This window comes from Astyanax mexicanus, chromosome 6 (genome assembly GCF_023375975.1).
Source record: "Astyanax mexicanus isolate ESR-SI-001 chromosome 6, AstMex3_surface, whole genome shotgun sequence".
In the NCBI taxonomy this organism is placed as follows: Eukaryota; Metazoa; Chordata; class Actinopteri; order Characiformes; family Acestrorhamphidae; genus Astyanax; species Astyanax mexicanus.
The window spans coordinates 7,752,568-7,779,531 of NC_064413.1; the positions used below are offsets into that span (position 1 = coordinate 7,752,568).

A 26,964-nucleotide genomic window follows, 5' to 3' on the forward strand; every position below is an offset into this window, starting at 1 on the left:
TTCCTCAGGTAGAAGTATAGATATTAGGATTAAAAACAAATGTGTAAAAGTTATAGTATCAACTCAAGCTTTTTACTCAAGTAAAAGTGTAAAAGTTCAACTTAAAGTATAAAAGTACAAGTTAGAGTAAGAGAAAAAAGAGGGAAAAAATGACAAAATCTTAAGCCGTGCCACTACAAAGTTTAATACCAGTGAATTTGTGTTACATTTTTATTCAGTAGAATGCTTATGCTTGTCGTATTTACATACTGCTAGTACTGCTACATACAACATTAATGCTTAAAAACATTAAACACAAACCATACTGTTCACATTTTCACCTATCAGCCAGACCATTATAACCACTAAAGGCTGAGGTGAATAACACTAAAGATCTGGATCCAGTGGCTGTTGTTAAAGGGATGGATTTACAGTATTAGGCAGCGAGTGAACATCAGGAAAAATAAAAGAATCCAAGAGCCGAGAACAGGAAACTCCAAAACACCAGGCAGGTCTCGTTGGGTGTTCAATATTATGTAGTGGATTTAATGTTAAGGCTGATCAGTGTATGGCCTTGCTATGCAGAAACATGCAGTTAATCCAACTGTGGAAACAAACCTTTACATTAAAATAGAACATAAAATACAGCTTACAGTAGTTACACAAGGAAAACACATTTATACAACACAAGTCTTATAGTGGTGAAGCAGAGAACATTGGCTTTTTGAGTTATCTTAGCTCTGGTAAAATATTAATCTGATAACAACAATCAGCAATAAGAATGCATCTATAATTATTCAGTTTAAGTTAACTTTGTCAGTGCAATATGAGGTGAGCAAGCTGCTCACCCACTCAAACACTCTCAAACAGGTAGTGCGGGTGTGGACAATATAATGGAAACACCACATTGGCCTTTGTAATCATAATAAAATCTGTACAGTGGGGTGAAAAAAATAACAGAAACACCACCTTGACTTGTGTAATGCTAATACAAGCAATACAGGAGTGGACAAAATAACAGAAACATTACATTGGTGTAATAATAATACAAGCACTATGAGAGGGGACAAAATAACAGAAACACTATTTTGGCCTGTGTAGTGCAAATACAAGCACTGCAGGAGAGGACAAAATAATGGAAACATCAAATCGGTCCATGTAATACATATACAAGCACACATATTAATAATACAAGCAGAACAATGGGGTGGACAAAATAACAGAAACACTACCTTGGTTTGTATAATGCTAATACAAGCACTGCAGGCGTGGACAAAATAATGGAAACATCACAAGACGTGTAATGCAAAATACAAGCAGAACATTGGTCGGACAAAATAATGGAAACATCACATTGGTCAGTGTAATACAAATACATGCACTAGAGGAGTGGACAAAATAATGGAAACATCACACTATTTAATTCTAATACATGCAGAACAGTGGAGTAGACAAAATAAGTAAAAAACTGCTTTGGCTTATGTGATTCATATACAAGCTCAAGAGTAGTGGACACAATACTGGAAACACTACTTTTGTCCTTGTACTACAGGAGTGGACAAAATAATGGAAACATTAAATTGGCCGGTGTTATAATAATAGTCCTGTGTTTCTCTAAAACAGCGTCCATAGTTCACTTCCTGTTATTTACATATTTACCAAAATGAGAGCAGCTTCACTGCTCTATACCCTCCAGATCAGCAGGATCACATGTGTTGATCTCAGACACCAGCCGATGTGGGTAGAGTTTATATTGGAACCAGGTGGGGTCTGGAGAGAGAGAATAGGGTTTTCAGTATATAGTATGTATATACAGGTTTATACAGTATAAGCCATGTGCGTCAGTCTGTATTATATTTTTCAGTTTGTGTATTGGACACACCTTAAATTTAGTGGTTCTTTATTATTTAAAAAAAGCCTGCATTGTTAAGTAATAATAAAGTCATCCAAACTATGAAGAAAAATGCATGGAATTATTTAGTAAACAAAAAGTGTTACACAAACCAGAATATTTTTTTGATTTTACATTTAATCAAAGTAACACCTTGCCCCCTTAATGTGTTTGAGAGCATCAGTTGTAAAGTTGTGAAAAGGTAGAGTTACAGGTATACAGTGAATAGCTCTATTTGAGTAATGTTCTAATCCATATTATGGCAAGAAATACTCAACTAAGTAAAAAAATACTTTAAGAAATAAAGGTCAGTCAATCTAAAAAATGTAAAGAACTTTGAAAGTATCCTCAAATGTGGTAGCAAAGACCCTTACAAAGGTTCCGATTAAACTGGTACTCATCAGGACCCTTCTGTTACACAGGATTAGTTCAGCAGGGTTACCAGCCTCAGAAACTGCAAGTTAACAGCTCCCCAGATAAGAGCACCTAAATGCTTTACAGAGTATTTTGGTTGTTTAACACTTTTAAGTTACTACATGATTCCTTATGTGTTCCTTCATAGTTTGGATGAGTGTTAATTTACAGTGTAGGAAAAAGTAAAAACACTGAATGAGAAGATGTGTCTAAACTTTAGATGGCACTGTATATGGGACCATAAATTAGACTCTAATGTAGAGTTTCAGTGCCACTCTTTTGAGAGTTGATCTTTTAACTCTTTTGAGAAGTAAAGATACATGTCCCGAACATTTCAATACACCGCTAAAGAAGTACATTATTCCTCTTGGCTTCTGGCATGGTTAATGTACATAATGGGCATGTCCACACCACCCTTAAGTGTGTAGTATTGCCCATCAGAGCTATCTTCCCTTTAGTATTTAATTATTACTTAAAAAAGCCTGTTCACCAATTATATAGGGAAGTTATTACATCACAGAGTTCAGCCAGCACAAGGTTGCTCTTAAAGCTTAAAACACTGTGGACAACCATTATGTAAACTATCACTGAATACTCAAGAAAAAGGTAGCTCCTGTGGGTAAGATTACACACTGACAGCAAGTCAGACTATTTACCATTATGTAAATAAATGATAAGTGATGGTAAGAGCCAATAGGAAAGATGTACTTTTAGTATAATGTACTAAAAATGTTAAGTAGAGCATCCCAGCTTGAGCTCTCTCAAAATATGGAGTGAACTCAACTCAACTGAATAAAAAAGTGTGTTATATCCACTGTGTTTTCCTGGAAATTCTGACAGAACTTCATGCTTTCCTCTGCTGATAACCTTTATTGAGATGCAGATTTCATTTTCCAGCAGGACTTGGCACACTGCCCATACTGCCAAAAGTACCAATTAGTCTTATATAATAATTCAATTTTTTTGAGATACTGACATTTGGGTTTTCATTGGCTGTGGTTAAACCTCTGTATAACATTTTAAATTGAATTACTTAAATAAATTCTAATTTTCTGAGATGCACATGATTTTTGACTAAATAATTTCAATGCAGAATATTTTGGTGCATCTGTATTATTAAGCAAACTTAAATTCAACAAAAAAATATGGTTGTTGTTTATAGCAAAGAGTTATTAGTAAAGTAGTGAAGGAAAGTGTGGTTCCTGAAGAACGGCTCCCAGGTAGTTGCTACTCTGTCGCTGTATGGTCACTAGGATGGAGCTGCTTTTGGTAAATGGTTGACATGGCATTCCTGGTTGTTGTCAAGGTGTTGCTATGCGGTTGCTGTGGTATTCCCAGGTGGTCACAATGGTGTTAAGGTGTTCTTAGATGGACGTTATTATGGCGTCACATCAATGTCAAAAGTCGAGGACGCAAAAATACAGGTAGTGGGCGCAAAAATACCAGGTGAAAAAAATTAACCAGCGTGTTCTAACATTTTGCGTGCGTAAATAAACATTTCGTGAGCACAAATGTCAAACTAGCAAGAAAAAAAAGAGAATGGTGTGCGCTAAAGAAAATGTTGCTTTTGAGCTTCATTTTTCTCCTCTTGGGTGCTTTTTTTCCTACCGTGCTGTGTGAATTACCTGCTGCAGCAGTTTGTGCTCGATTAGTGTTTTGAAATGGGTGGTTTTGACAGTTTGGGGGCGGGGCCAGGGTCACCTCCCTCAGCGAACGCTATTGGCTGATATCTCCAGGGTTCGTGACGGACCGCCTACCTCCATGAGCCAGCGGAGGGCGGGGACAGAAGGACGGCAGGAGAGTTAGCTAGCTGGCTATGCTAACATTAAAACAACCCACTCTCTGGCGCAACCCGCTCTGTCTGCCCGGGTTTAGTGCCTGGAGTGACCTGCTCTGTCTGCCCGGGTTTAGTGCCCGGAGTGACCTGCTCTGTCTGCCCGGGTTTAGTGCCCGGAGCGACCCGCTCTGTCTGCCCGGGTTTAGTGCCTGGAGTGACCTGCTCTGTCTGCCCGGGTTTAGTGCCCAGAGCGACCCGCTCTGTCTGCCCGGGTTTAGTGCCTGGAGTGACCTGCTCTGTCTGCCCGGGTTTAGTGCCCGGAGCGACCCGCTCTGTCTGCCCGGGTTTAGTGCCTGGAGTGACCTGCTCTGTCTGCCCGGGTTTAGTGCCCGGAGCGACCCGCTCTGTCTGCCCGGGTTTAGTGCCTGGAGTGACCTGCTCTGTCTGCCCGGGTTTAGTGCCCGGAGCGACCCGCTCTGTCTGCCCGGGTTTAGTGCCTGGAGTGACCTGCTCTGTCTGCCCGGGTTTAGTGCCCGGAGCGACCCGCTCTGTCTGCCCGGGTTTAGTGCCTGGAGTGACCTGCTCTGTCTGCCCGGGTTTAGTGCCCGGAGCGACCCGCTCTGTCTGCCCGGGTTTAGTGCCTGGAGTGACCTGCTCTGTCTGCCCGGGTTTAGTGCCTGGAGTGACCTGCTCTGTCTGCCCGGGTTTAGTGCCCGGAGCGACCCGCTCTGTCTGCCCGGGTTTAGTGCCTGGAGTGACCTGCTCTGTCTGCCCGGGTTTAGTGCCCAGAGCGACCCGCTCTGTCTGCCCGGGTTTAGTGCCTGGAGTGACCTGCTCTGTCTGCCCGGGTTTAGTGCCTGGAGTGACCTGCTCTGTCTGCCCGGGTTTAGTGCCCGGAGCGACCCGCTCTGTCTGCCCGGGTTTAGTGCCTGGAGTGACCTGCTCTGTCTGCCCGGGTTTAGTGCCCGGAGCGACCCGCTCTGTCTGCCCGGGTTTAGTGCCTGGAGTGACCTGCTCTGTCTGCCCGGGTTTAGTGCCCGGAGCGACCCGCTCTGTCTGCCCGGGTTTAGTGCCTGGAGTGACCTGCTCTGTCTGCCCGGGTTTAGTGCCCAGAGCGACCCGCTCTGTCTGCCCGGGTTTAGTGCCTGGAGTGACCAGCTCTGTCTGCCCGGGTTTAGTGCCTGGAGTGACCTGCTCTGTCTGCCCGGGTTTAGTGCCCGGAGCGACCCGCTCTGTCTGCCCGGGTTTAGTGCCTGGAGTGACCTGCTCTGTCTGCCCGGGTTTAGTGCCCAGAGCGACCCGCTCTGTCTGCCCGGGTTTAGTGCCTGGAGTGACCTGCTCTGTCTGCCCAGGTTTAGTGCCTGGAGTGACCTGCTCTGTCTGCCCGGGTTTAGTGCCCAGAGCGACCCGCTCTGTCTGCCCGGGTTTAGTGCCCGGAGCGACCCGCTCTGTCTGCCCAGGTTTAGTGCCCGGAGCGACCCGCTCTGTCTGCCCGGGTTTAGTGCCCGGAGCGACCCGCTCTGTCTGCCCAGGTTTAGTGCCCGGAGCGACCTGCTCTGTCTGCCCGGGTTTAGTGCCCGGAGCGACCCGCTCTGTCTGCCCGGGTTTAGTGCCCGGAGCGAACCGCTCTGTCTGCTCGGTCTAACGCCTATAGAGACCATGTCTAGTTAGCTAACTCTCCTGCCATCTATCTTTCCCCGCCCTCCTCCGGCTCGTGGAGGTAGGCAGTCCGTCACAAACCCTGGAGATATCAGCCAATACCATTTGCTGAGGGAGGCGACCCTGGCCTTGCCCCCAAACTGTCAAAACCACCCTTTTAAAACTCGAGCGCAAAACACTAGTCGAGCACAAGCTGCTGCAGCAGGTAATTCACACAGCGCGCGAGGAAAAAAAGCACCCGAGAGGAGAAAAATTAATCTTAAGGGCAACATTTTCTTCAGCGCCCACAAAATTCTCTTTTTTTTGCTCGCTAGTTTCACATTTGTGCTCACGAGAAGTTAATTTACATAATTTACAAAATGTTAAAACACGCTGGTAAATTTTTTTCACCTGGTATCTTTGCGCCCTCGACTTTTGACATTGATGTGACGCCATATTATGTTATGGTATTTTGTGTGGTTGTTAGGGTGTTGTCAAGTGGTTGCTGTGGTGCCGCATGTGGTTGCTCGGGTGTTATGAGCATGTTGCACAAATCTTTACAAAGGTATCTACTAGATTATGTGCTGATAAATGTAAAGTGTGTGTGACTGACCGAGGTAGCAGCTGGGTGCAGTGAGCCGGCTGTCGAAGCATGTGGCCGCGGCGGTGTAGCTGCAGTGCTTTTCTGGATGTTTACAGAAGAACGTTACTTCCTCCCCGTGAGCGACCATCCCATCCGTCAAATCATACGGCCAGCGCTTTTCACCGCCCACCAGCACCCGACTGCGCTGGGCTGGGATTGGACAGCGGGCTGGGGGGAGAGGAAAACAGACAAATTCAACCCTTCAGTATTGAATTATTCAGGGTCTGCTGTGATTTGCTCAGTATCCACTATGAATTATTCCGCATCCACTATAATTTTTTTGTTTCACTAGAAATGATTTAGTATAAAATATAAGTAATTCAGTATCCACTATGAATTGGTCAGAATCCACCGCAAATTATTCAGTAACTATTAGGAATTATTCTCCATCCACTATGAATTATTCAGTTTTCACTCTGAACTGGTACCGCTCTGAGCAGTACCTCCTATGATTCAGTATCAAACATTAATTATTTAGTATCCACTATGACTTATTCAGTATCCTATATAAATTTGTAAGCATCTACAATGAATTATTTAGTAACTACTAGGAATTATTCTTCAATCACTATCCAATATTTAGTATCCATTATGAATTATTCAGTAACTATTAGGAATTATTGTCCTGCCACTATGAATTATTCTGCATCCACTATAGTAGTTTTCACTATGAATTATTCTGCATCCACTATAGTAGTTTTCACTATGAATTATTTAGTATAAAATATGAATTATTCAGTATCTACAATTAATTATTCAGCATCTACTATGAATTATTCATTATCCAATATAAATTGATCAGTATCTACTATGAAATTATTCAGTAACTACTAGGAATTATTCTTCAACCACTATGAATTATTTAGTTTTCACTCTGAATTAGTCAGTTCCCCCCTATAATTTATTCAGTATCAAACACAAATGATTTAGTATCCACTATACATTACTCCACCATGAATTATTCAGTTACTCCTAAAATTATTTTCCAACCCCTATGAATTATTCAGTTTTCACTATGAATTATTCTGCATCCACTTTAGTAGTTTTCACTATGAATTATTTAGTATAAAATTAGAATTATTCAGTATCCACTATGAATTATTCATTTTCCAATATAAATTGGTTAGTATCTACTATGAATTATTCAATAACTACTAGGAATTACTGTCCAGTCACTATAATTCTGCATCCACTTTAGTAGTTTTCACTATGAATTATTTAGTATAAAACATGAATTATTCAGTATCCACTATGATTTATTTATTATCCAATATCAATTGGTCAGTGTCTACTATGAATTATTCAGTAACTACTAGGAATTATTCTTTAACCACTATGAATTATTTTGCTTTAATTCTGAATTAGTATGTTCCCCCTATAATTTATTCAGTATCAAACACAAATGATTCGGTATCCACTATAAATGATTTAACTCCATTAGGAATTATTTAGTAACTACTAGGAATTATTGTCCTGTCACAATTAATACTATATTAATTAAATTTTTACTATAAATTATTCTGCAGCCACCATAGAGTTTTTTGTTTTTACCATGAAATACAGTATTTAGTATAAAATATGAGTAATTCAGTATCCACTATGAATTATTAATTATCCAATATAAATTGGTCAGTATCTACTATGAATTATTCGTTTAGGAACTATTCTTCATTCACTATGAATTATTAAGTACCTACTAGGAATTACTGTCCAGTCACTGTAAATTATTATGTTTTCACTATGAATTATTTAGTATAAAATACGAATTATTCTGTATCTTCTATGAATTTTTTATTATCCAATATAAATTGGTCTGTATCGACTATGAATTATTCAGTAACTACTAGCAATTATTCTTTGACCACTATTATTTAGTACCCACTATGAATTATTCGGTAACTACTAGGAATTACTGTCCAGTCACTATAAATTACTATGTTTTCACTATGAATTATTCTGCATCCACTATAGTAGTTTTCACTATGAATTATTTAGTATAAAATATGAATTATTCAGTATCCACTATGAATTATTTTTTTATCCAATATAAATTGGTCAGCATCTACTAAGGATTATTTCAGTAACTACTAGGAATTATTTTTAACCACTATGAATTATTTAGTTTTTTACTCTAAATTGGTCAATACCCCCTATGAATGATTCAGTATCAAATATGAATGATTCAGTATCCACTGTAAATTATTTAATATCTCTTATGAATTATGAATTCTCAACCATGATTTTTTTTTCTCTTATGAATGATTTAGTATTTAGTATAATTATTCCATATTTACTATACTTAATACACAATGTATCAATTATTCAGTAAATAGTATGGATTATTTATAAAGTATTATAAAATACGTGCCTAGAGTTATTATACACAAATAATTCATAATAAATGAAAAATGTTAAATAATACAGACCTAAATAAGTCTAAAATCTCCCTGATTACCTCGGCAGAAGGGTACAGTGCTCCATGTGCCGTTTGATTGGCAGGTGACCTGGTTCGGTCCGTCCAGTAGGTAGGTCTTCTTGCAAAGGTAGTAGACGGTGTCGCCCACCTGATATTCAGATTTCTGCACGGCCACCAGGTAGCCTCGATCTACCTCCAGCGGCTGCGGGCAGAACACACCTGTTGCACAAACACAGGACAGAATATTAATGCAGCAGAGAGTTTCTTCAGAGAGATACAGAGGAGGAGCTTAATTTACAACAACTCAATAAAAAAACTTTAAAGGGCCAAATTAATTCAAACTCACATACAGGCTTTATGAAAACAGCTTTAATGTGCTGTATTGGCCACCAGATGGCAAAAGAATAATACTAAACAGTGTAATTCCCCACTGATCCAGCAGAGGGCAGAATAATCCCAGTTAATACTGTTTATACCTCAGGCACAATCTCCAACACCTCCACAGCTGTATGTAGTGGATAAGAGGGTGTTAATATGATGTCAATGTGTTTATATGTCTGTTGTGGATATGTATATAAATACACCATTGTATTTATACATGCATGATGCATTATATTATAATATAATTTTAATGAAAAAAACAATTCACAGAATAACAATAATTTGCTTAATATACACAACATAGACAGTTATTATAATGTAGTATATTAGTATATCATAATAAATAAATAATTAAATAAATAAAATTAGCAATGGAATAATATTCTGGGGAAAAAAATAATTTATAATGTAGTATATTAGTACATTGGAGACAAAAAATAATACATAAATAAATAAATAAAAATTAGCAATGGAATAAATTAAACTTTGGAAAAAGATTTATAAAAATGTTAAAGAATATTTATTTTCAATCCTGCAGATCATCAGGATGTTTGTTGGTAAATGTGAGATGGGCTGTTGTGTTCTTTTTGGTCAGCAGTGTTTTTTTTATCCTGAAACTCTCCCATATTATTGAATCATTAACACTGACCTTAAATAAGGCCTTAAATGAGACCTGCAGTTGTGGGTTCTTTTGTGACCTCCTGGATGAGTTGTTCATGCCCTTTTGGAGTAATTTTGGTTGGCCGGCTACTCTTGGGAAGGTTCACCAGTGTTCCATGTTTTCTCCATTTGTGAATAATAGCTCTCGCTGTGGTTCTCGCTTTAGAAATGACTTTATAACCTTTTCCAGAGACTGATAGATGATTAATGACTTTGTTTTCTCATCTGTTTTTGAATTTCTTTAGATTGGGGTATAATATGTTGCTTTTGAGATCTTTTATCTGCTTCATGTTGTCAGACAGGTTCTATTTAAGTGATTGTTTGATTCTACAGGTCTGGCAGTAATCAGTTAATCACAGTTAATTTATTGGGGGGAAACACTTTTTCCACACAGGGCTATTCAGTTGGTTTTGGATAGTTTTTTCCCCTTAATAAATGTATTCATCATTTAAAAAGGGGTTTTATATTTTCTCAGGTTATATGTGTCTGATATTAAAGTTTGTTTGATAATCTAAAAAAAGTATGACAAAAATGCTTAAACAAAAGAAATCGGTAAGGGGCAAATACTTTTTCATGCCACTGTATATATGTATTTTAAGTATCCTTAGATAGTAGATAATAAGATAATTAGATCATTAACATAATGTGAAAATAGCGCTTATATTTACTTCCATTTATTAATGCAGACGTTTGTTAAATTCTCTCAAATAAAATCAACTTATCACATTTTACAATGTAGACAGTGGAGTAAAAGGCACCTAAGGACAAATTTCCTGATATAGAGGCACATCATCGTAATGTATTGCAGGAAGTAGCACACTAGCAGGCATTTGATCACTTTTTGTTCACAACTAGGGCAGCTAAAAGGGCACTTTGTCTCTTTTTGTCACTCTAGAGGGCACTTTAGTGATGCTGTTTCCACCATTGGGGCACCAAAAGTCTGCCAGTGACACAAACACCCACACACACAAACACACACACACACACACACACACTTACGCTGACAGATGGGGTGAGGGTAACGCCACGTCTGGTTCTGGAGACAGACGTTGTCAGAGTTCCCGAGCAGCACGGTTCTGTGAGGGAGGAACAGACAGGCTGAGAAAACTGAACAGCTACACACTGTACTCTATCTCTCCCTGTGTGTGTGTGTGTGTGTGTATGTGTGTGGTGTGTCCAGAGCCCGACCCAATACACAATTGTCTCATCGTTTCCTCAGGCTCAAGAAAATGCTCTGTGACGTCGCTATACATTTTTATATATAAGTCAATTACCCAACCCACTCATTAGCACTCCCCCTATCACTAGTAAGGCCCCAACACCAGAAGGGTGAAGATTAGACCATGCCTCCTCCGATACATGTGAAGCCATACACCGGCAACTAGTCACCGCCTCGGAGGAAAGCGCAGCAACTCGGTTCCGATACATCAGCTCACAGACGCCTTGTGCTGATCGACATCACCCTTTGGATTGATGAGGGGAGAGAGCACCATCTACCCAACCAGAGAGAGCAAGGCCAATTGTGCTCTCTCAGGGCTCTGGCAGCTGATGGCAAGCTACATGACAGGGATTCAAACCAGTATCAAATCACACTGTGATCATAAACAAAGCTGCTAGTTATAACAAGAATGGTATAATCACGGAGCACTGGTGCAACAGTGTGGTTGCTATAGGTTTGCGATGTGATTGCTAGGTCAATGCTAAGGTGTTGCTTGATGTTGGAATGCAAAATGTATGTTTGGCTAATAGAGAAAAGCTGGCAAACACAGTACTGGAGCGCTTTGTGGAATAGAATCCTTATATTTGAACATTCCACCATTCATTTTCCATGGGTAAAATGTGTACGAAGATTTACGAAAAAAAAAACTGTACATTATATCAGTTAGTAAAGCATAAATTCTGAAATTAATCAATGTGTTCTAGAAACTTGTAGAATTAGATTTTTATAACTTGAAAATTGTGTCCACTAGAGCTGTTTGAAAAACCTTTTTTACACAACCACAGTAAACAGCTTTCTTAAATAACAGGCATATGTTTCTTTTGTGTTGCACTGGTCATTAACATCATTGTGAACAGATTTCTCCCATTCAAACAACTCAGAATTGTAGTTAAAAGTTCAGGTTTAAGGCTGTACTTACTAAAATATGAGGGGTTTGACTCCACCCTCAGCTCAAATTTGAAAAAGGCAAAAAAAATGGGAGGGGAACTGGTTGATGTATGGGTTTAGGGGTGGGGCAGGATGGAGAGCTGATTGGCTGAGCTGCAGCAGCAGAGTGCCTCTAATAACGGTGAGACGCACATGGTTGGACGTCCTTGGGGGCGGTATTATTGATTGACTGATTTGCATATTGTCAACATACTTACATACTGTGTGTGTGTGTGTGTGTCTTACCCTGCAGTGCACTCGTACTGGATTGAGGCTCCCACCTCAGTACCGCCCCGCACCACCAGCAGCTCATCATCAGGCAGAACGCATGAACCCCCAGCCTCTGAAACCACCTTCTCCCCAAAACCACCGCCCACTGAGAGAGAGAAAGAGGGAGAAAAAAAATATATAGCTAATCAAACACTGTATAGTATTTTACTGTAAATGAACTGTAAAATACTGTCAGCATAACTTGTTCTTACGGCCTACAATAGAGTGTCCAGGCAACCAACTATTTTATCAAATTTACCTGAAAGCCCAAGAGAAAGTAGCTGTTCATTTTAGGCATATGTATTTATGCGAAATATGAATCGGATAAGATACATCAGCTCACAGACGCCTCGTGCTGTTTGACATTACCCTTTGGAGTGCTGTGGGGAGAGAGTGCCATCTACCCATCCAGAGAGAGCAAGGCCATTTGTGCTCTCTCGGGGCTCAGGCTGCTGATGGCTAGATGCATGACCGGGATTTAAATCAGCGATCTCCCCTTCATAGTGGCAGCGCTTAGCTCGTTAAAGGATTGTAGGTCATTAACAATAACACCCAGGTTCTTAGCAACCTTTGTTGGAGAGAGAGAGAGAGAGTCGATGGTTATGGTGAAATTGTGTTGAATGGATGGTTTTGCTGGTAGAACCAGAAGTTCAGTCTTGGAAAGGTTTAGTTGAAGGTGGTGTTTTTTCTTCATCCATGAGGATATGTCTGAGAGACACTGTGATATCTGTGCAGAGATTAATGGGTCATCAGGTGGAAGTGACAAATGAAATGGGGTGTCATCAGCAAAAGTTTGCAGCAGTCTACGATGTAATTTAATTTTTTTTTGTTCAACCAAAAAATCCTAATAAGCAGTGTGAATATTATTTAATTACTAACTCCATTGCTAATTATTCTATCAGTATTAAGTTCAGTGATGTTCCTTACCTCTAACAGGTAGTGGTTTATTTAGGATAATTCACTAGTTTTTTTATTATTTTTGAAAGACCAATATATATAACCCAGTTTTTGCAGGGGATGGTTGCAAATATGTGAGATTAATGATTTTCATATTTTATGTTGATTACAATAAATAATTAATTAAGGCAAGCAGGAGATGTTTTATACTAAACAAAAAAATACTTTTCACTATTATTCCCAGATCAGTGATGATGAACATGTGCCGAGAGCAGAGGGCAGCCATTGCTGTTGCACCCGGGGAGAATTGAGGGTTAAGGGCCTCACCGAAGAGCATCAAGCCCACAACCTTGTTGTGGATGATGGCTTAGTGCTCTAACCCCTGAGCCACCACTGCCCACAGACAGCAAAAAGACACAGCAAAAAAAGCTCCGATCAGAGGAGTAGAGGCTGTTAGTGCAGTAAACAGGGACCGATTCCCTGATAATGTTCTGGCCTGAGTGTGAGTAGGCGTGCAGATCCGTTTTGGTGTACAGTGTGAGAGAGAAAGAGAGAGAGAGAGAGAGAGAGAGAGAGAGGAGTGTTGGGAATGTGCGGTAGTGAGTTATTTCGGGTTCGGCAGTTGGGAAGCGTAAAGGTGAAAGACGTGCTTCCCTGCGAGTGAGCAGGAGGGCTGGCGGTGGTGGGCAGATGGGTGAGTGAGTGGGCGGGCGTGTGTAGGTGGGACGCGCTGCAGATGAATAGGCCGAGTGTACGGTTCTCCGGTTTAAACGCAGCCGCAGCCTCGGATCATCCATCTGCTCTGATCTGCTCACACATTCCACTGACTCAGATCTGACAGCCTCTAATGTGTGTGGGTGACTTACTGGTGAGACTGGGAGTGGGGGGGGGGGGGGGGATCTAACACATTTACACTGTGTGTGTGTGTTCTATCAGTGTGTGTGTGTGTGAGCTGCAGGTGTTGTAGGACTCACTCTGAACGCCCACAGTGCCTCTCTGGATGCTGCTTTGTTCCTGGAAATATCTCTCATCTCATCCTGTGCGTGTGTGTGTGCGTGTGTGTGTGGTACAGTACGGCTGAGTGCTTCTTGGGGCTTGCTTCTGATTACTGTGGTGCTGAAAGCCCACACTAGACTTCAGCATAGTTGTATGTATGTACTATATATATAAATTTATACAACAGTTAGTTCCGACCTCACAATCTGATTGGTTGAGAAGTGTTCTAGCCGTGCTGATATTCGTGATAACATCACGGCCTTCTCACACTAAACTTGTATCACTCTGCTGATGCATTGCCGAGTAACGGCGTATATACACAGTACAGTTTTGAATCATCACCTCCAGCGGCAGCAGTGTTAGCTTAGCACAGGCTAGCGCTCAACCACGGCACGCTCGCCCGCAGAGCTGGCTCATCTTTTGTGGAAAAAAGGGAAAGAAAATCGCTCAGCTAATGCCGTCTGACAGCCAGAATGGTAACTTAACCAGGTAGGCTAGGCTAGGCTAAGTTAATGTTGAGCTAAAGCAAGCTACGCTAACCTACACTAACCACAGTCCAGCCGGTGTTCTGTTGAATTGTCCTACCACCGGCATGCTAACCAACACCACCCAGCAAAACAGGCAAAAATGCTCTAAAAATGTGCAGTGTTCACCTGAAGACGACTCCACGGAGCAGGAGAGGAGAGTATTAGCGTTATTTCACCCTCCTAATGTTACCATCTTCACTTATTCCCAATTTTGCTTTCAAGCTAACATTTGTGGTGTTAAGTCTGTATATACTATACACCGCTTTGTAGTTAAGTTTTAATTCTGTGACAGTTGTTGTGGAACTACTTTTTGGCGGAAGGCACAGTCCATATTAAAGCATATTCATACTTAATTTCTTAAAGTTCTTTGATTTATTTTCTTTATTCTTTTTGTAAAAAAAAAAGGTTGTATAAAAGCAATAGAACACTCAAGGTTGTGTGTTATCACGAATAACATCACAGCTGTGATAATCTACAGCACTTGCCTTCGTCTCGTGCCTACGACCTATATATATATATATATATTTTGTCATACTGATATTTTTCTAATTATCAAACAAACTTTAATATCAGACAAAGATAACCTAAGTAAATATAAAAAGCACTTTTTAAATTATTATATTTTTATTTATTAAAAGGAAAAAAAATATCCAAATCAATGTAGCCTCGTGTGAACAATGTTTGTCCCCTAAATCTAACAACTTGTTTGTGCCTCCCTTGGTGGCAACAACTGCAGTCAAGCTTTACCGATAACTGGCAACATGTCTCTCACATCTCTGTGGAGGAATTTTGGTCCACTCTTCTTTACAAAATTGTTTTAATTCAGCCACATTGGAGATGTTTCCAGTATGAACAGCCAGTTTAAGATCATCCACGGCATCTCAGTCAGACTTTGAATAGGCTGCTCCAAAACCTTCATTTTGTTCAGTTTTTTAAGCCATTCAGAGGTAGACTTTATGTTTGTGTGCTTTGGATCATTGTCCTGCTGCAGAAACCCAAGTACACCTGAACTTCAAAAACAGGTCATAATCAGTTGTAGAACATGCTGCCAAAATTTTACTGTTAGAATTTTGTGTTAACTTTGCGTTATCTCAGCCAGAGCGCAGCACTTGTTAGCCTTATATTACCTGTGCAGACAGGGTCATTCCCACTCCATTGCCGGTCACCCTGGCAGCGGCGAATGATGGCATCCACACCATCGGCCATGGTGTGGCCTGGATGGCAGCGAACCTCCAGCAGAGCAGAGAATGAAGGTGATGGAGAAAGGAGCGTCACGCTGAAGCTTTCACCGGGTGGAAGAGGCCACGGACACGCCCGGCCTGATTAAACACAGATTAAAAACCATTACATAATTCAGTAAAGAGTTTATTTTTGTCACTTTAATGTCATTTTTCAAATAAAACATTTTCAGGGACTTTTCTTTTAAAATGTGTAAAATATGTGTAAGTGTTAGATTTTTTTTTTACTACAACTTGAGTTCAGGGCTGTTTAACAGTGTAGCATCTGGCATCATTTATTTATGTAAAGCGTGTGACCCCAAAGCAGATAAATATACAAATATACCATTTCGACACCCTATTGGTTTATACGATTCATCAAACCTGCACACGTCAACCCCCTCCATCCACCCCCCCCCCCCCCCCACTCCAGCAAGAACATAGCAGACAATGCCTAAGCTTTTGTCCTAAATGTATTTTGTCCCTTTAACGTTTATACTTTACGTAGTTTTGAAATAAGTACTTTTACACTATTAATTAAAGAGTAAAAAGCTTGAGTTGATACTTCAACTTCTACAGAAATATTTTAAACTCTAGTATTTATACTATCTATTCTACCTAAGTAATGAATAAAGTATCTATCTATCTGTCTGTCTGTCTGTCTGTCTGTCTGTCTGAATGAAAATACTTTTGACACCTCTGGGTAGTCCTGGTCGGCAAGACTACACACTGATGGTGAGTGAGGTTTACTAGCTCTAAAATAGTACAAGATGCACAAAGTAAGAGAAGACAGCTCTTCACACTATCTGTATTTTTGTCTTTTTAATGTAATCTTTCAAATAAAACTTTTCCAGGGACTTTTCTTTTCAAATTTGTAAAATGTGTAGAAATGTTAGATTTTTTTGACTACAACTTGAGTTCAGGGGTGTTTAACAGTGTAGCATCTGGCATGATTTATTTATGTAAAGGGTGTGACCCCAAAGCAGATAAATATACAAATAAACATAAATATACAAATATGTATAAATATATATGGTTGGATGAGAAGTATAAACATATACCATTTCGACATCCTATTGGTTTATACCATCCATCACACCTGCACACGTCACCACTTTCAACTCCAGCAAGAACATAGCAGACGATGCCTAAGCTTTTGTCCTAAATGTAGTTTGTCCCTGTAACGTTTATACTTTACGTAGTTTTGAAATAAGTACTTTTACACTATTAACTGAAGAGTAAAAAGCTTGAGTTGACACTTCAACTTCTACAGAAATATTTTAAACTCTAGTATTTATACTATCTATTCTATCAAAGTAATAAATAAAGTATCTATCTATCTGTCTGTCTGTCTGTCTGTCTGTCTGTCTGTCATTTGAATTAAATATTGCTATTTGCAGTTAGTTACTGTAGGTAGGAAATTCTTACATAGGGGAGCTGAATTTACAGCAAGGGTCTGTATGTGATAAAAACAATACTTTACTGATAGAATTTTCCTAATAATAACAGTTTAAATACCTTTAAATATAATAAAGCAGTGTTATGACATGTTATATAAGGTTAGATGTTTGGAGATGTTTATGGATATAAGGTCTTGTGTTATGATTTTAATGGTCTGACCTGGGACCACGCAGCTGAGTCCACACGGCCCGTCACACAGGCACTGCCGCTTGTTGCCACAGTCTTTGTCTTGCTGGCATTTTTTGGGGCAGGTTCTCCTCTGTTCGTTACCCAGAATCCTATCTGGGCACTGTTCGATCTCCTCTGCTAGAGGACAAGACAGACAAAATAAACACAAAAAACATTAGCACAATATAACTGTCCGTCTTAACGCAAGAAAACAAATTCACTTTATTTTATTATTGTTGTTGCTATTATTATTATTATTATGTAATTTACAATTTACATTAATAATATACATTTTTTACTTTTTTTTTTTTACTTTCATTCATTAAAGAGCCACTGAACCCTAAACCATATTTCTCGCATTAAAATCTGAAATATGTTCCTTTGAAGCAATGAAACAAACCAGTCCTGCTGAATTTTTTTATAAACCTTTCCTAACCTTTTAAAAAAACACTTTTATTGTGGTAATTTCTGCCTCTGCATGGGCCTCTTAGGTTCAACTATGCTGTAGCTGAGGATATGCAGATCAGTCAATCAATAATACCTCCACCCTGCGGACGTCCAACCATCTGCCTCTTACCGCTATCAGAGGCACACTGCTGCTGCAGCCTCTCAGCCAATCAGCTCTCCCTCCTGCCCTGCCTCTAAAACCATACATCATCCAGTGCCCCTCCCCAAACTACACTAAACTACTCCCATTTTTTTAGCATGTTTCAGGTTTGACTGTAGGTATTGGAATCAGTTCTGAACCAAGGAACCTACAAATCAGAACACTGAAATTAACCGGGATCTAAACACATATAAACATATACACTACTGGTCAAAAGTTTTAGAACACCCCTATGGTTAGTAGTCTAGTAGCAGTGCTGTGTAATTTTTTGTGATATTGTAACTGTCAATTTTTGTCAAATAAAGGCTTTTTTCCCCCCCCCAAAAAAAGGAAAGCAGAGGCAGGGCCTTTCAAAAAGAAAAAAAGATAAAACTCATTTCACCTCTGAATACCTTAGAATACTCTAAATTTAATTTAAAAAAAAGTAAAATTAATGAATATAAAAGTAAAGTTTCGTTATCCTTTGGTGTGTGTGCAAGTTTTTTTTTTTGTTTTTTTTAACCTGCAATAACCAACGGTTGTTGCAATCCTATGCAGGCCCACAACACAGTGTCCAGTCAATCAACCACTACATAGCTTCCAGCAGAGCAGTGATAAGAAGACAATGCAAAGAATCCATAGGCTGAGCTCAGCAGTTTCCTCTAGTTTGCCATTTACTGATAACTGGAATGTTGGTGAAGGACTATGGAGGAGTTTTGTCCTATAGAATATATAGAATATTTAGAAGTCTCTAATAATGAATAAACAGTCTTTTATCTTAACCAATATTTAATCTGGAACCAGAGCTCACTGCCAGATCTGGAGGAAACCCTATCTCCAGCCAACTCCCTTCATCTGCTAACGAAGGGCCTCCCAATGGGGGCCTGATGTTCAGTTTTAACATATACAGTATGTATAGGCTGGGGGAAGGGGGAGGGGCTTCTGGGATTTGGGACAAAACGTACTGTTCCTCTGAGAATCACACACATGTGAACTCTGTCAGCTACTGTACCCTCACAATCTCAGCTTCAGAAACGTAGTAGTTCTTCAGCAGCATCTAGTTTAATGTAGCTTTTAATTCTAGTCTCTAAAAACTAGCTATGGGTATGAAACTATGAAGCATGTGTGTAAGTCGGTTTGGAAAATAATCTAAAATAGTTACTATATTATTATATTACTATGTTATTATATTGTATTAGTTGGTACACAGTTACTGTATATGCTGGTTCTTTACACTCACATCTGTTGCTATGAAAAGGTTTCTTACAGTGTAGTTATTCTATGGCATTGCTTTTTACTACCTTTTTAGGGGTTTATTTAAATGAAAAATCCGGTGTTAAATGAACTTGAGTTTTAGTGAAACATGATAACGAGTACAAACTTTTGTCGAATATCCCACCTCCATTTACCCCCAACATTCCAAAGTCTCCTTTAAATTAAATTTATAGTGGCCACTAGATCATTCATAGTGGATATAAATTCATAGTTATTTCATAGTACATACTGGATAATGCAGATTTCAAGTATTTACTGAATATTTAATAGCGTATACTGAATAATTCATAGTGGATACTTGATTATTCAAGTATTTACTAAATATTTCACATCATGTACTGAATAATTATTTCTGGATATTCGATAGTTTAAGTATTTACTGAATGTTTCATAGCATACCGAATAATTCATTGTGGATAATACAGAATTCAAGTATTTACCGAATATATTATATCATATGCTGAACAATTAATTGTGGATATTACAGAAATCAAGTGTTTACAAAATTTTTCATATCATATACTGAATAATTCATTGTGGATACTACAGAATTTGAGTATTTACTTAATATTTTACAGCATATACTGAATAATTTTTTTTCTGGATATTCAATAAATTAAGTAATTACTAAATATTTTTATAGCATTTACTGAATAATTCATTGTGAATAATACAAATTTCAAGTATTTACAGAACTTTTCATATCAAACACTGAATATTTTGTTGTGGATACTACAGAATTCAAGGATGTACTGAATATTTCAGAGTACATACTAAATACTAAATTGTGGATACGATGGAATTCAAGTAATTACTTAATCTTTCATAGCATATAGCGAATATTTCATTGTGGATATTAGAGAATTCCAGTATTTACTGAATATTTCATAGCATTTACTGAATAATTCTTTTTGGAAATTCGATAAATTAAGTTATTACTGACTAGTTCGTAGCATATATTCAATATTTAATCATGGATACTATAGAAGTCAAGGATTTACTGAATATTTTATAGCATATACCAAATAGTTCTTTCTGGATGTTTGATGAATTAAGTAAATACTGAATATTTAATAGCATATACTGAATAATTTTATGTGTGTCAGGCTTTAGACCCAGGCAGAGAGACGAGGAGGCGGATGTAAACACAGGTAGGGTGAGAATTTATTAAACAAAGAGACAAGTAAACACGTAACAACAAAATAACTAAACAAACGAGGGAGGCTAGAGAACATAAAACTAAACAAACGCTGGAAAATAAACTAGGAATAAACAAGAGAGAGAGACTAATGATAAATAAACAAATAAACAAGTAAACAAGAAACAAAGAAAAACAAGAAACAGAGGCGAGCTAAAACTAACAAACAAACAAGAGATACTAAAGATAAACAAACGGGGAGACTATAAAACTAGGCAGGATAAACTAAAACAGGGCAAGGGAATAAACTAGGGAAAACACAGGGAACTAGAAAATAACAGAATAAACAGGAAGATAAATATAAACTACAAACAAATAGGGAGGCTGACAAAAGCAAACGAGGAACTGAATAAATACAAAACTAAACAAGGCAGAGCTGTATAAATTTAGGGAATAAACTACTAAAAGACTAAACACTAGGTGACTAGGGAACACAGAAGTAAACTAATAACTAAAGCTAGACAAACAAAACACAACTGAACAAAACAAGAATTACACAAGAAGATAAACAAAGAACAAGGGACTCGGGCTAAGGCTATGAAACACAGAGAGAGACAGAGAAACGCAGAGAGACAGACAACGGGGGACAGTGCAAAGACCGACCAGGACAGGTGACAGAGGAAAGCTTTATAACATAACAGGAAACACACTGGGAGTGGAAACACCTGGGGAAGGGGTGGAGCTACAAATGAGACATGAGGTAATGGAAAATCACAGGCAGAACACAGGGGCACGGGTCACGTGGGACAACACAGGCACGAGGACAGACAGGAAACAGGGCCAGGCGTGACAGAAACCTCCCCCTAAACGCGCAGCTCCCGAGGCGCGGAAAAACAAACCCCGGGGGCTGGCGGCAGGGAGAGGCCGGGGAAAACAGGAGACCGAACGGGAGACTGGACAGGGAACCGGACAGGAGATGGAGACAGGACAGGGGACAGAGACTGGACAGGGAACGGACACTGGACGGGGAACTGGACAGGTGACGGAGACTGGACGGGGAACGGAGACTGGACGGGGAACTGGACAGGTGACGGAGACTGGACGGGGAACCGGACAGGTGACGGAGACTGGACGGGGAACCGGACAGGTGACGGAGACTGGACGGGGAACTGGACAGGTGACGGAGACTGGACATGAGACAGAGACTGGACGGGACCGGACATGGGAACAGGGACAAGAACATTGACGGGGACGGAAACAAACACAGTAACAGGGACAGGAACAGAGAAACCACCGGGGACAGGAACTGGAACACTCACAGATACAGGGACCAGGACAGGGAGAGACAGGGGGACCAAAAACATAGGTGGGTGCCCAGGACTGGCAAAAGTCTGTGGGGACAGCCTGGGCACATAACTGGGGGCAAAGTCAGGAGGCCTAGGAGCAGGCCTGGAAATACGGGGCCTGGGCCCAAACATAGTTCTGGGAGCTGCTGGTGCCGGAGCTGGAGCAGCTGGGACTGCTGGTGCCGGAGCTGGAGCAGCTGGGACTGCTGGTGCCGGAGCTGGAGCAGCTGGGACTGCTGGGGCCGGAGCTGGAGCAGCTGGGACTGCTGGGGCCGGAGCTGGAGCAGCTGGGACTGCTGGGGCCGGAGCTGGAGCAGCTGGGACTGCTGGGGCCGGAGCTGGAGCAGCTGGGACTGCTGGTGCTTGAGTTGGAGCAGCTGGGACTGCTGGTGCTTGAGTTGGAGCAGCTGGGACTGCTGGTGCTTGAGTTGGAGCAGCTGGGACTGCTGGTGCTTGAGAGAGCGGCGTGGCCGCCGCAGAAATCTCGGAGAGCGGCGCCGCCGCCGCTGCAGTCTGTGAGCGCGGCGCGGCCGCCGCTGAAATCTCGGAGAGCGGCGCGGCCGCCGCTGAAGTCCCGGAGAGCGGCGCGGCCGCCGCTAAAGTCTCGAAGAGCGGCGCGGCCGCCGCTGAAATCTCGGAGAGCGGCGTGGCCGCCGCTAAAGTCTCGAAGAGCGGCGCGGCCGCCGCTGAAATCTCGGAGAGCGGCGCGGCCGCCGCTGAAATCTCGGAGGGCGGCGCTGCCGCCGCTGCAGTCTGGGAGAGCGGCGTGGCCGCCGCTAAAGTCTCGAAGAGCGGCGCGGCCGCCGCTGAAATCTCGGAGAGCGGCGCGGCCGCCGCTGAAATCTCGGAGGGCGGCGCTGCCGCCGCTGCAGTCTGGGAGAGCGGCGTGGCCGCCGCTAAAGTCTCGAAGAGCGGCGCGGCCGCCGCTGAAATCTCGGAGAGCGGCGCGGCCGCCGCTCGTATCATGGGGTGCAGCGCCTCAGACGCGTGTTTCACGGGGCGTGGCATGAAGAGATCCGCTGCAGCACTGGAGCCCGAAGCTGCGGGTGAAGTAAAAACCCGGACTGGATTCCTACTCTCTCGTGCAGCGTCAGGTGTGAGGAGCGCGGGGAAAGTCTTTGACCGCGGCTGGCTCGCCGTGCAGGGGGTCTCGGAGCGCGGTTCCACCGCCACCGTGGAAGGAAGTAGCGGCAGGCGGGCTGGTGCAGGAGGATAGTCCTCTTCCTCCTCGCTGGACGCAGGTGTGAGGAGATCGGAGTAGTCCCAGAGAAAGGACTCCTCACAGCCTGCATCCAAGTCACCCCCTTCCTCCTCGGGGCGAGGACCGAGGCTGACAGCACACACCCCCAGCGCCCCCCCAAAATTTTCCCCGCTCCGGAGGGAGTCCTCCCGCGCCTTGCGGGCTTTTCGGGCCTGTTTCCTCCGAGACTTTTTTCCCTTATGAGTCTCGGTGGGCACCGCTGAAGCCGGGTTCACGGGCTCCAACCCGAGGAATGGCGCCGGGAGCGGGTCATCGCCCCGGATTCGCTCGGCGAGGAGGCGGAGAAACTCCAGGTCCGCCTTCCGAGCAGCATGCCACCGGTTTACATCCATTTGGTCGGTCTTTTTGTCAGGCTTTAGACCCAGGCAGAGAGACGAGGAGGCGGATGTAAACACAGGTAGGGTGAGAATTTATTAAACAAAGAGACAAGTAAACACGTAACAACAAAATAACTAAACAAACGAGGGAGGCTAGAGAACATAAAACTAAACAAACGCTGGAAAATAAACTAGGAATAAACAAGAGAGAGAGACTAATGATAAATAAACAAATAAACAAGTAAACAAGAAACAAAGAAAAACAAGAAACAGAGGCGAGCTAAAACTAACAAACAAACAAGAGATACTAAAGATAAACAAACGGGGAGACTATAAAACTAGGCAGGATAAACTAAAACAGGGCAAGGGAATAAACTAGGGAAAACACAGGGAACTAGAAAATAACAGAATAAACAGGAAGATAAATATAAACTACAAACAAATAGGGAGGCTGACAAAAGCAAACGAGGAACTGAATAAATACAAAACTAAACAAGGCAGAGCTGTATAAATTTAGGGAATAAACTACTAAAAGACTAAACACTAGGTGACTAGGGAACACAGAAGTAAACTAATAACTAAAGCTAGACAAACAAAACACAACTGAACAAAACAAGAATTACACAAGAAGATAAACAAAGAACAAGGGACTCGGGCTAAGGCTATGAAACACAGAGAGAGACAGAGAAACGCAGAGAGACAGACAACGGGGGACAGTGCAAAGACCGACCAGGACAGGTGACAGAGGAAAGCTTTATAACATAACAGGAAACACACTGGGAGTGGAAACACCTGGGGAAGGGGTGGAGCTACAAATGAGACATGAGGTAATGGAAAATCACAGGCAGAACACAGGGGCACGGGTCACGTGGGACAACACAGGCACGAGGACAGACAGGAAACAGGGCCAGGCGTGACAATGTGGATACTACAGAATTCAATCATTTACAGAATATATTATATTGTACATACTAAAGACTTAATTGTGGATACATCAGAATTTAAGTATTTACTGAATATTTCATAGCATATATTGAACAATACATAACGGATACTTGCTAATTCAAGTATTTACAAAATATTTTATGGTACATACCAAATAATTATTTCTGAATACTAGATAATTAAAAAAAATACTAAATATTTCATAGTACATACTGAATACAAGCAAATACTGAAGAATTCATTGCGGATACATGGTGGAGTTTGTGTAAGTTACAGAGAAGGCATAGTGGTAGTATTACCTTTTTGGTTTCAGCTCTTACTTTCTTTTATATTTTTTTCTATGCAGTTACACACTCACACACACACACACAGACACACACACACACTCAGCATGCACTCACCTGGTGGCTGGGCCAGGCTGCTGAGGGTCCACAGGTTCAGCAGGAGAAGGAAGAGTGAAGACTTGTCCATCATTCGCTTCTGCTGAGCGGAGAGCTAATGAGGGAGTCCAGCAGAACAGGGGGCTATAAAGATCGGGGGGAGGGGGGGTATGGTGATGGGGTGATTACGAGGGAGGAGTGGAGCAGGGACACACATACACTTACACAAGCACACAAACACACACACAGATACACATGCACACAGGAGCACACACACACATCTGGTTTGTGTTTTGAACTCTGGGTAAAATTTCCTTTTAAAAGACCTTTCACCCAATTCTCTTAATGCCGAATGGGCACAAACAATCACTCACACACACACACACACACACACACACACACACACACAAACTCGCGCAAACAAGCTCATCCTCAAACCCTTACCATCCAAGGAATTTAACCACCAGTCCAAACCTTCGCTCAGTCCTGCAACAGGAGGACACTGCCCGGCGGAGACCTGTCCTGTGGTGTGTCTTCAGCTGTCCTGCTGCATTACTCTAACCAGAGGGTCGGTGTGCTGCTGATTTGATTGGCTGATTGATTCTGGATAAAATACCTGCGTAACTTCCACAAAAGCCACTGATAGCCTGGGGTGAAAGGTCATAACACAGATGCTCAGATCAGCATCACCCCACATAAAGCACTCAGTAACACACCATAGGACACACTCAATAACACACCACATAATGCAATCAGTAACACACCACAGAACGCATTTAGTACCACACCACATAATGCACTCAGTAACACACCATAGGACACACTCAATAACACACCACATAATGCAATCAGTAACACACCACATAATGCACTCAGTAACACACCACAGAACGCATTTAGTACCACACCACAGGACAAACTCAGTAACACACCACAGGATGCACTCACTAACACACCACAGAATGCACTCAGTAACACACCACAGAACGCATTTAGTACCACACCACAGGACAAACTCAGTAACACACCACAGGATGCACTCAGTAACACACCACAGAATGCACAAAGCAACACACCACAGGATGCATTCAGTAACACACTACAGGACGCACTCAGCAACACACCACAGGATGCACAAAGCAACACACCACAGGATGCACTCAGTAACACACTACAGGACACACTCAGCAACACACCACAGGATGCACTCAGTAACACACTACAGGACACACTCAGTAACACACCACAGGATGCACTTAGTAACACGCCACAGGATGTACTCAGTAACACACTACAGGACACACTCAGCAACACACCACAGGATGCACTCAGCAACACACCACAGGATGCACTCAGTAACACACCACAGGATGCACTCAGTAACACACCACAGGATGCACTCAGTAACACACTACAGGATACACTCAGCAACACACCACAGGACGCACTCAGTAACACAACACAGGATGCACTCAGTAACACACTACAGGATACACTCAGTAACACACTTCAGGATACACTTAGTAACACGCCACAGGATGCATTCAGTAATATATTATAGAACACAGAGAAACACACTACAGGACGCACTTAGTAACACCCAATAGGACTCCCTCAGTAACACACCACAGGACACAATCAATAATACACCAAAAATATTTACACACTCAATAACACACTACAGGACACACTCAGTAACACACCATATAACAAACTCAGCAACACACCACAGTTGCACACAGTAACACCCAAAAGGACGCTCTCAGTAACACACCACAGGATGCACACAGTAACACACCACAGGATGCACTCAGTAATACACCACTTAATGCACTCAGTAACACACCACAGGACACACTCAGCAACACACCACAGGATGCACTCTTTAACACACCACATGATGCACTCTTTAACACACCACAGGACACACTCAGTAACACCCCACAGCATACATTCAGTAATACAAGACAGGACACACTTAGTAATACATTATAGGACACAATCAGAAACACACTACAGGACAAACTTAGTAACACACCATTTAACACACTCAGCAACACACCACAGCTTGCACACAGTAACACCCAATAGGACGCGATGAGTAACACACCACAGGGCACAATCAATAATACACCAAAAGCACACTCAGTAACACCACAGGATGAACTCAGTAACACACTACAGGTATTTGTTATTTTTTTACAATCAATTATTGGGTCTTAAATATAACCACCT

General features: G+C 41.6%; 1 protein-coding gene across 3 annotated transcripts; it reads right to left on the reverse strand.

The window, feature by feature from the left end:
* Window positions 1–504: 504 nt before the first annotated feature.
* On the reverse strand, window positions 505–25,276 carry ntd5 (ntl-dependent gene 5). Of its 3 annotated transcripts, XM_022674013.2 has the most exons (9): window positions 25,204–25,276; window positions 24,751–24,873; window positions 17,473–17,619; window positions 15,763–15,954; window positions 12,192–12,321; window positions 10,799–10,875; window positions 8,798–8,977; window positions 6,313–6,510; window positions 505–1,749 (listed from the first exon to the last, which is right to left on the reverse strand). In XM_022674013.2, the coding sequence occupies exons 2-9, from the start codon at window positions 24,821–24,823 to the stop codon at window positions 1,655–1,657; spliced, it is 1,092 nt and encodes a 363-aa protein (XP_022529734.2). In that variant the 5' UTR covers window positions 24,824–24,873; window positions 25,204–25,276; the 3' UTR covers window positions 505–1,654. The 3 variants fall into 3 exon arrangements, with proteins under 3 accessions (XP_022529734.2, XP_049336358.1, XP_022529735.2); XM_049480401.1 differs by lacking the exon at window positions 25,204–25,276 and having other exon boundaries at window positions 24,751–24,923; XM_022674014.2 differs by lacking the exon at window positions 25,204–25,276 and having other exon boundaries at window positions 17,473–17,616.
* Window positions 25,277–26,964: the final 1,688 nt, after the last annotated feature.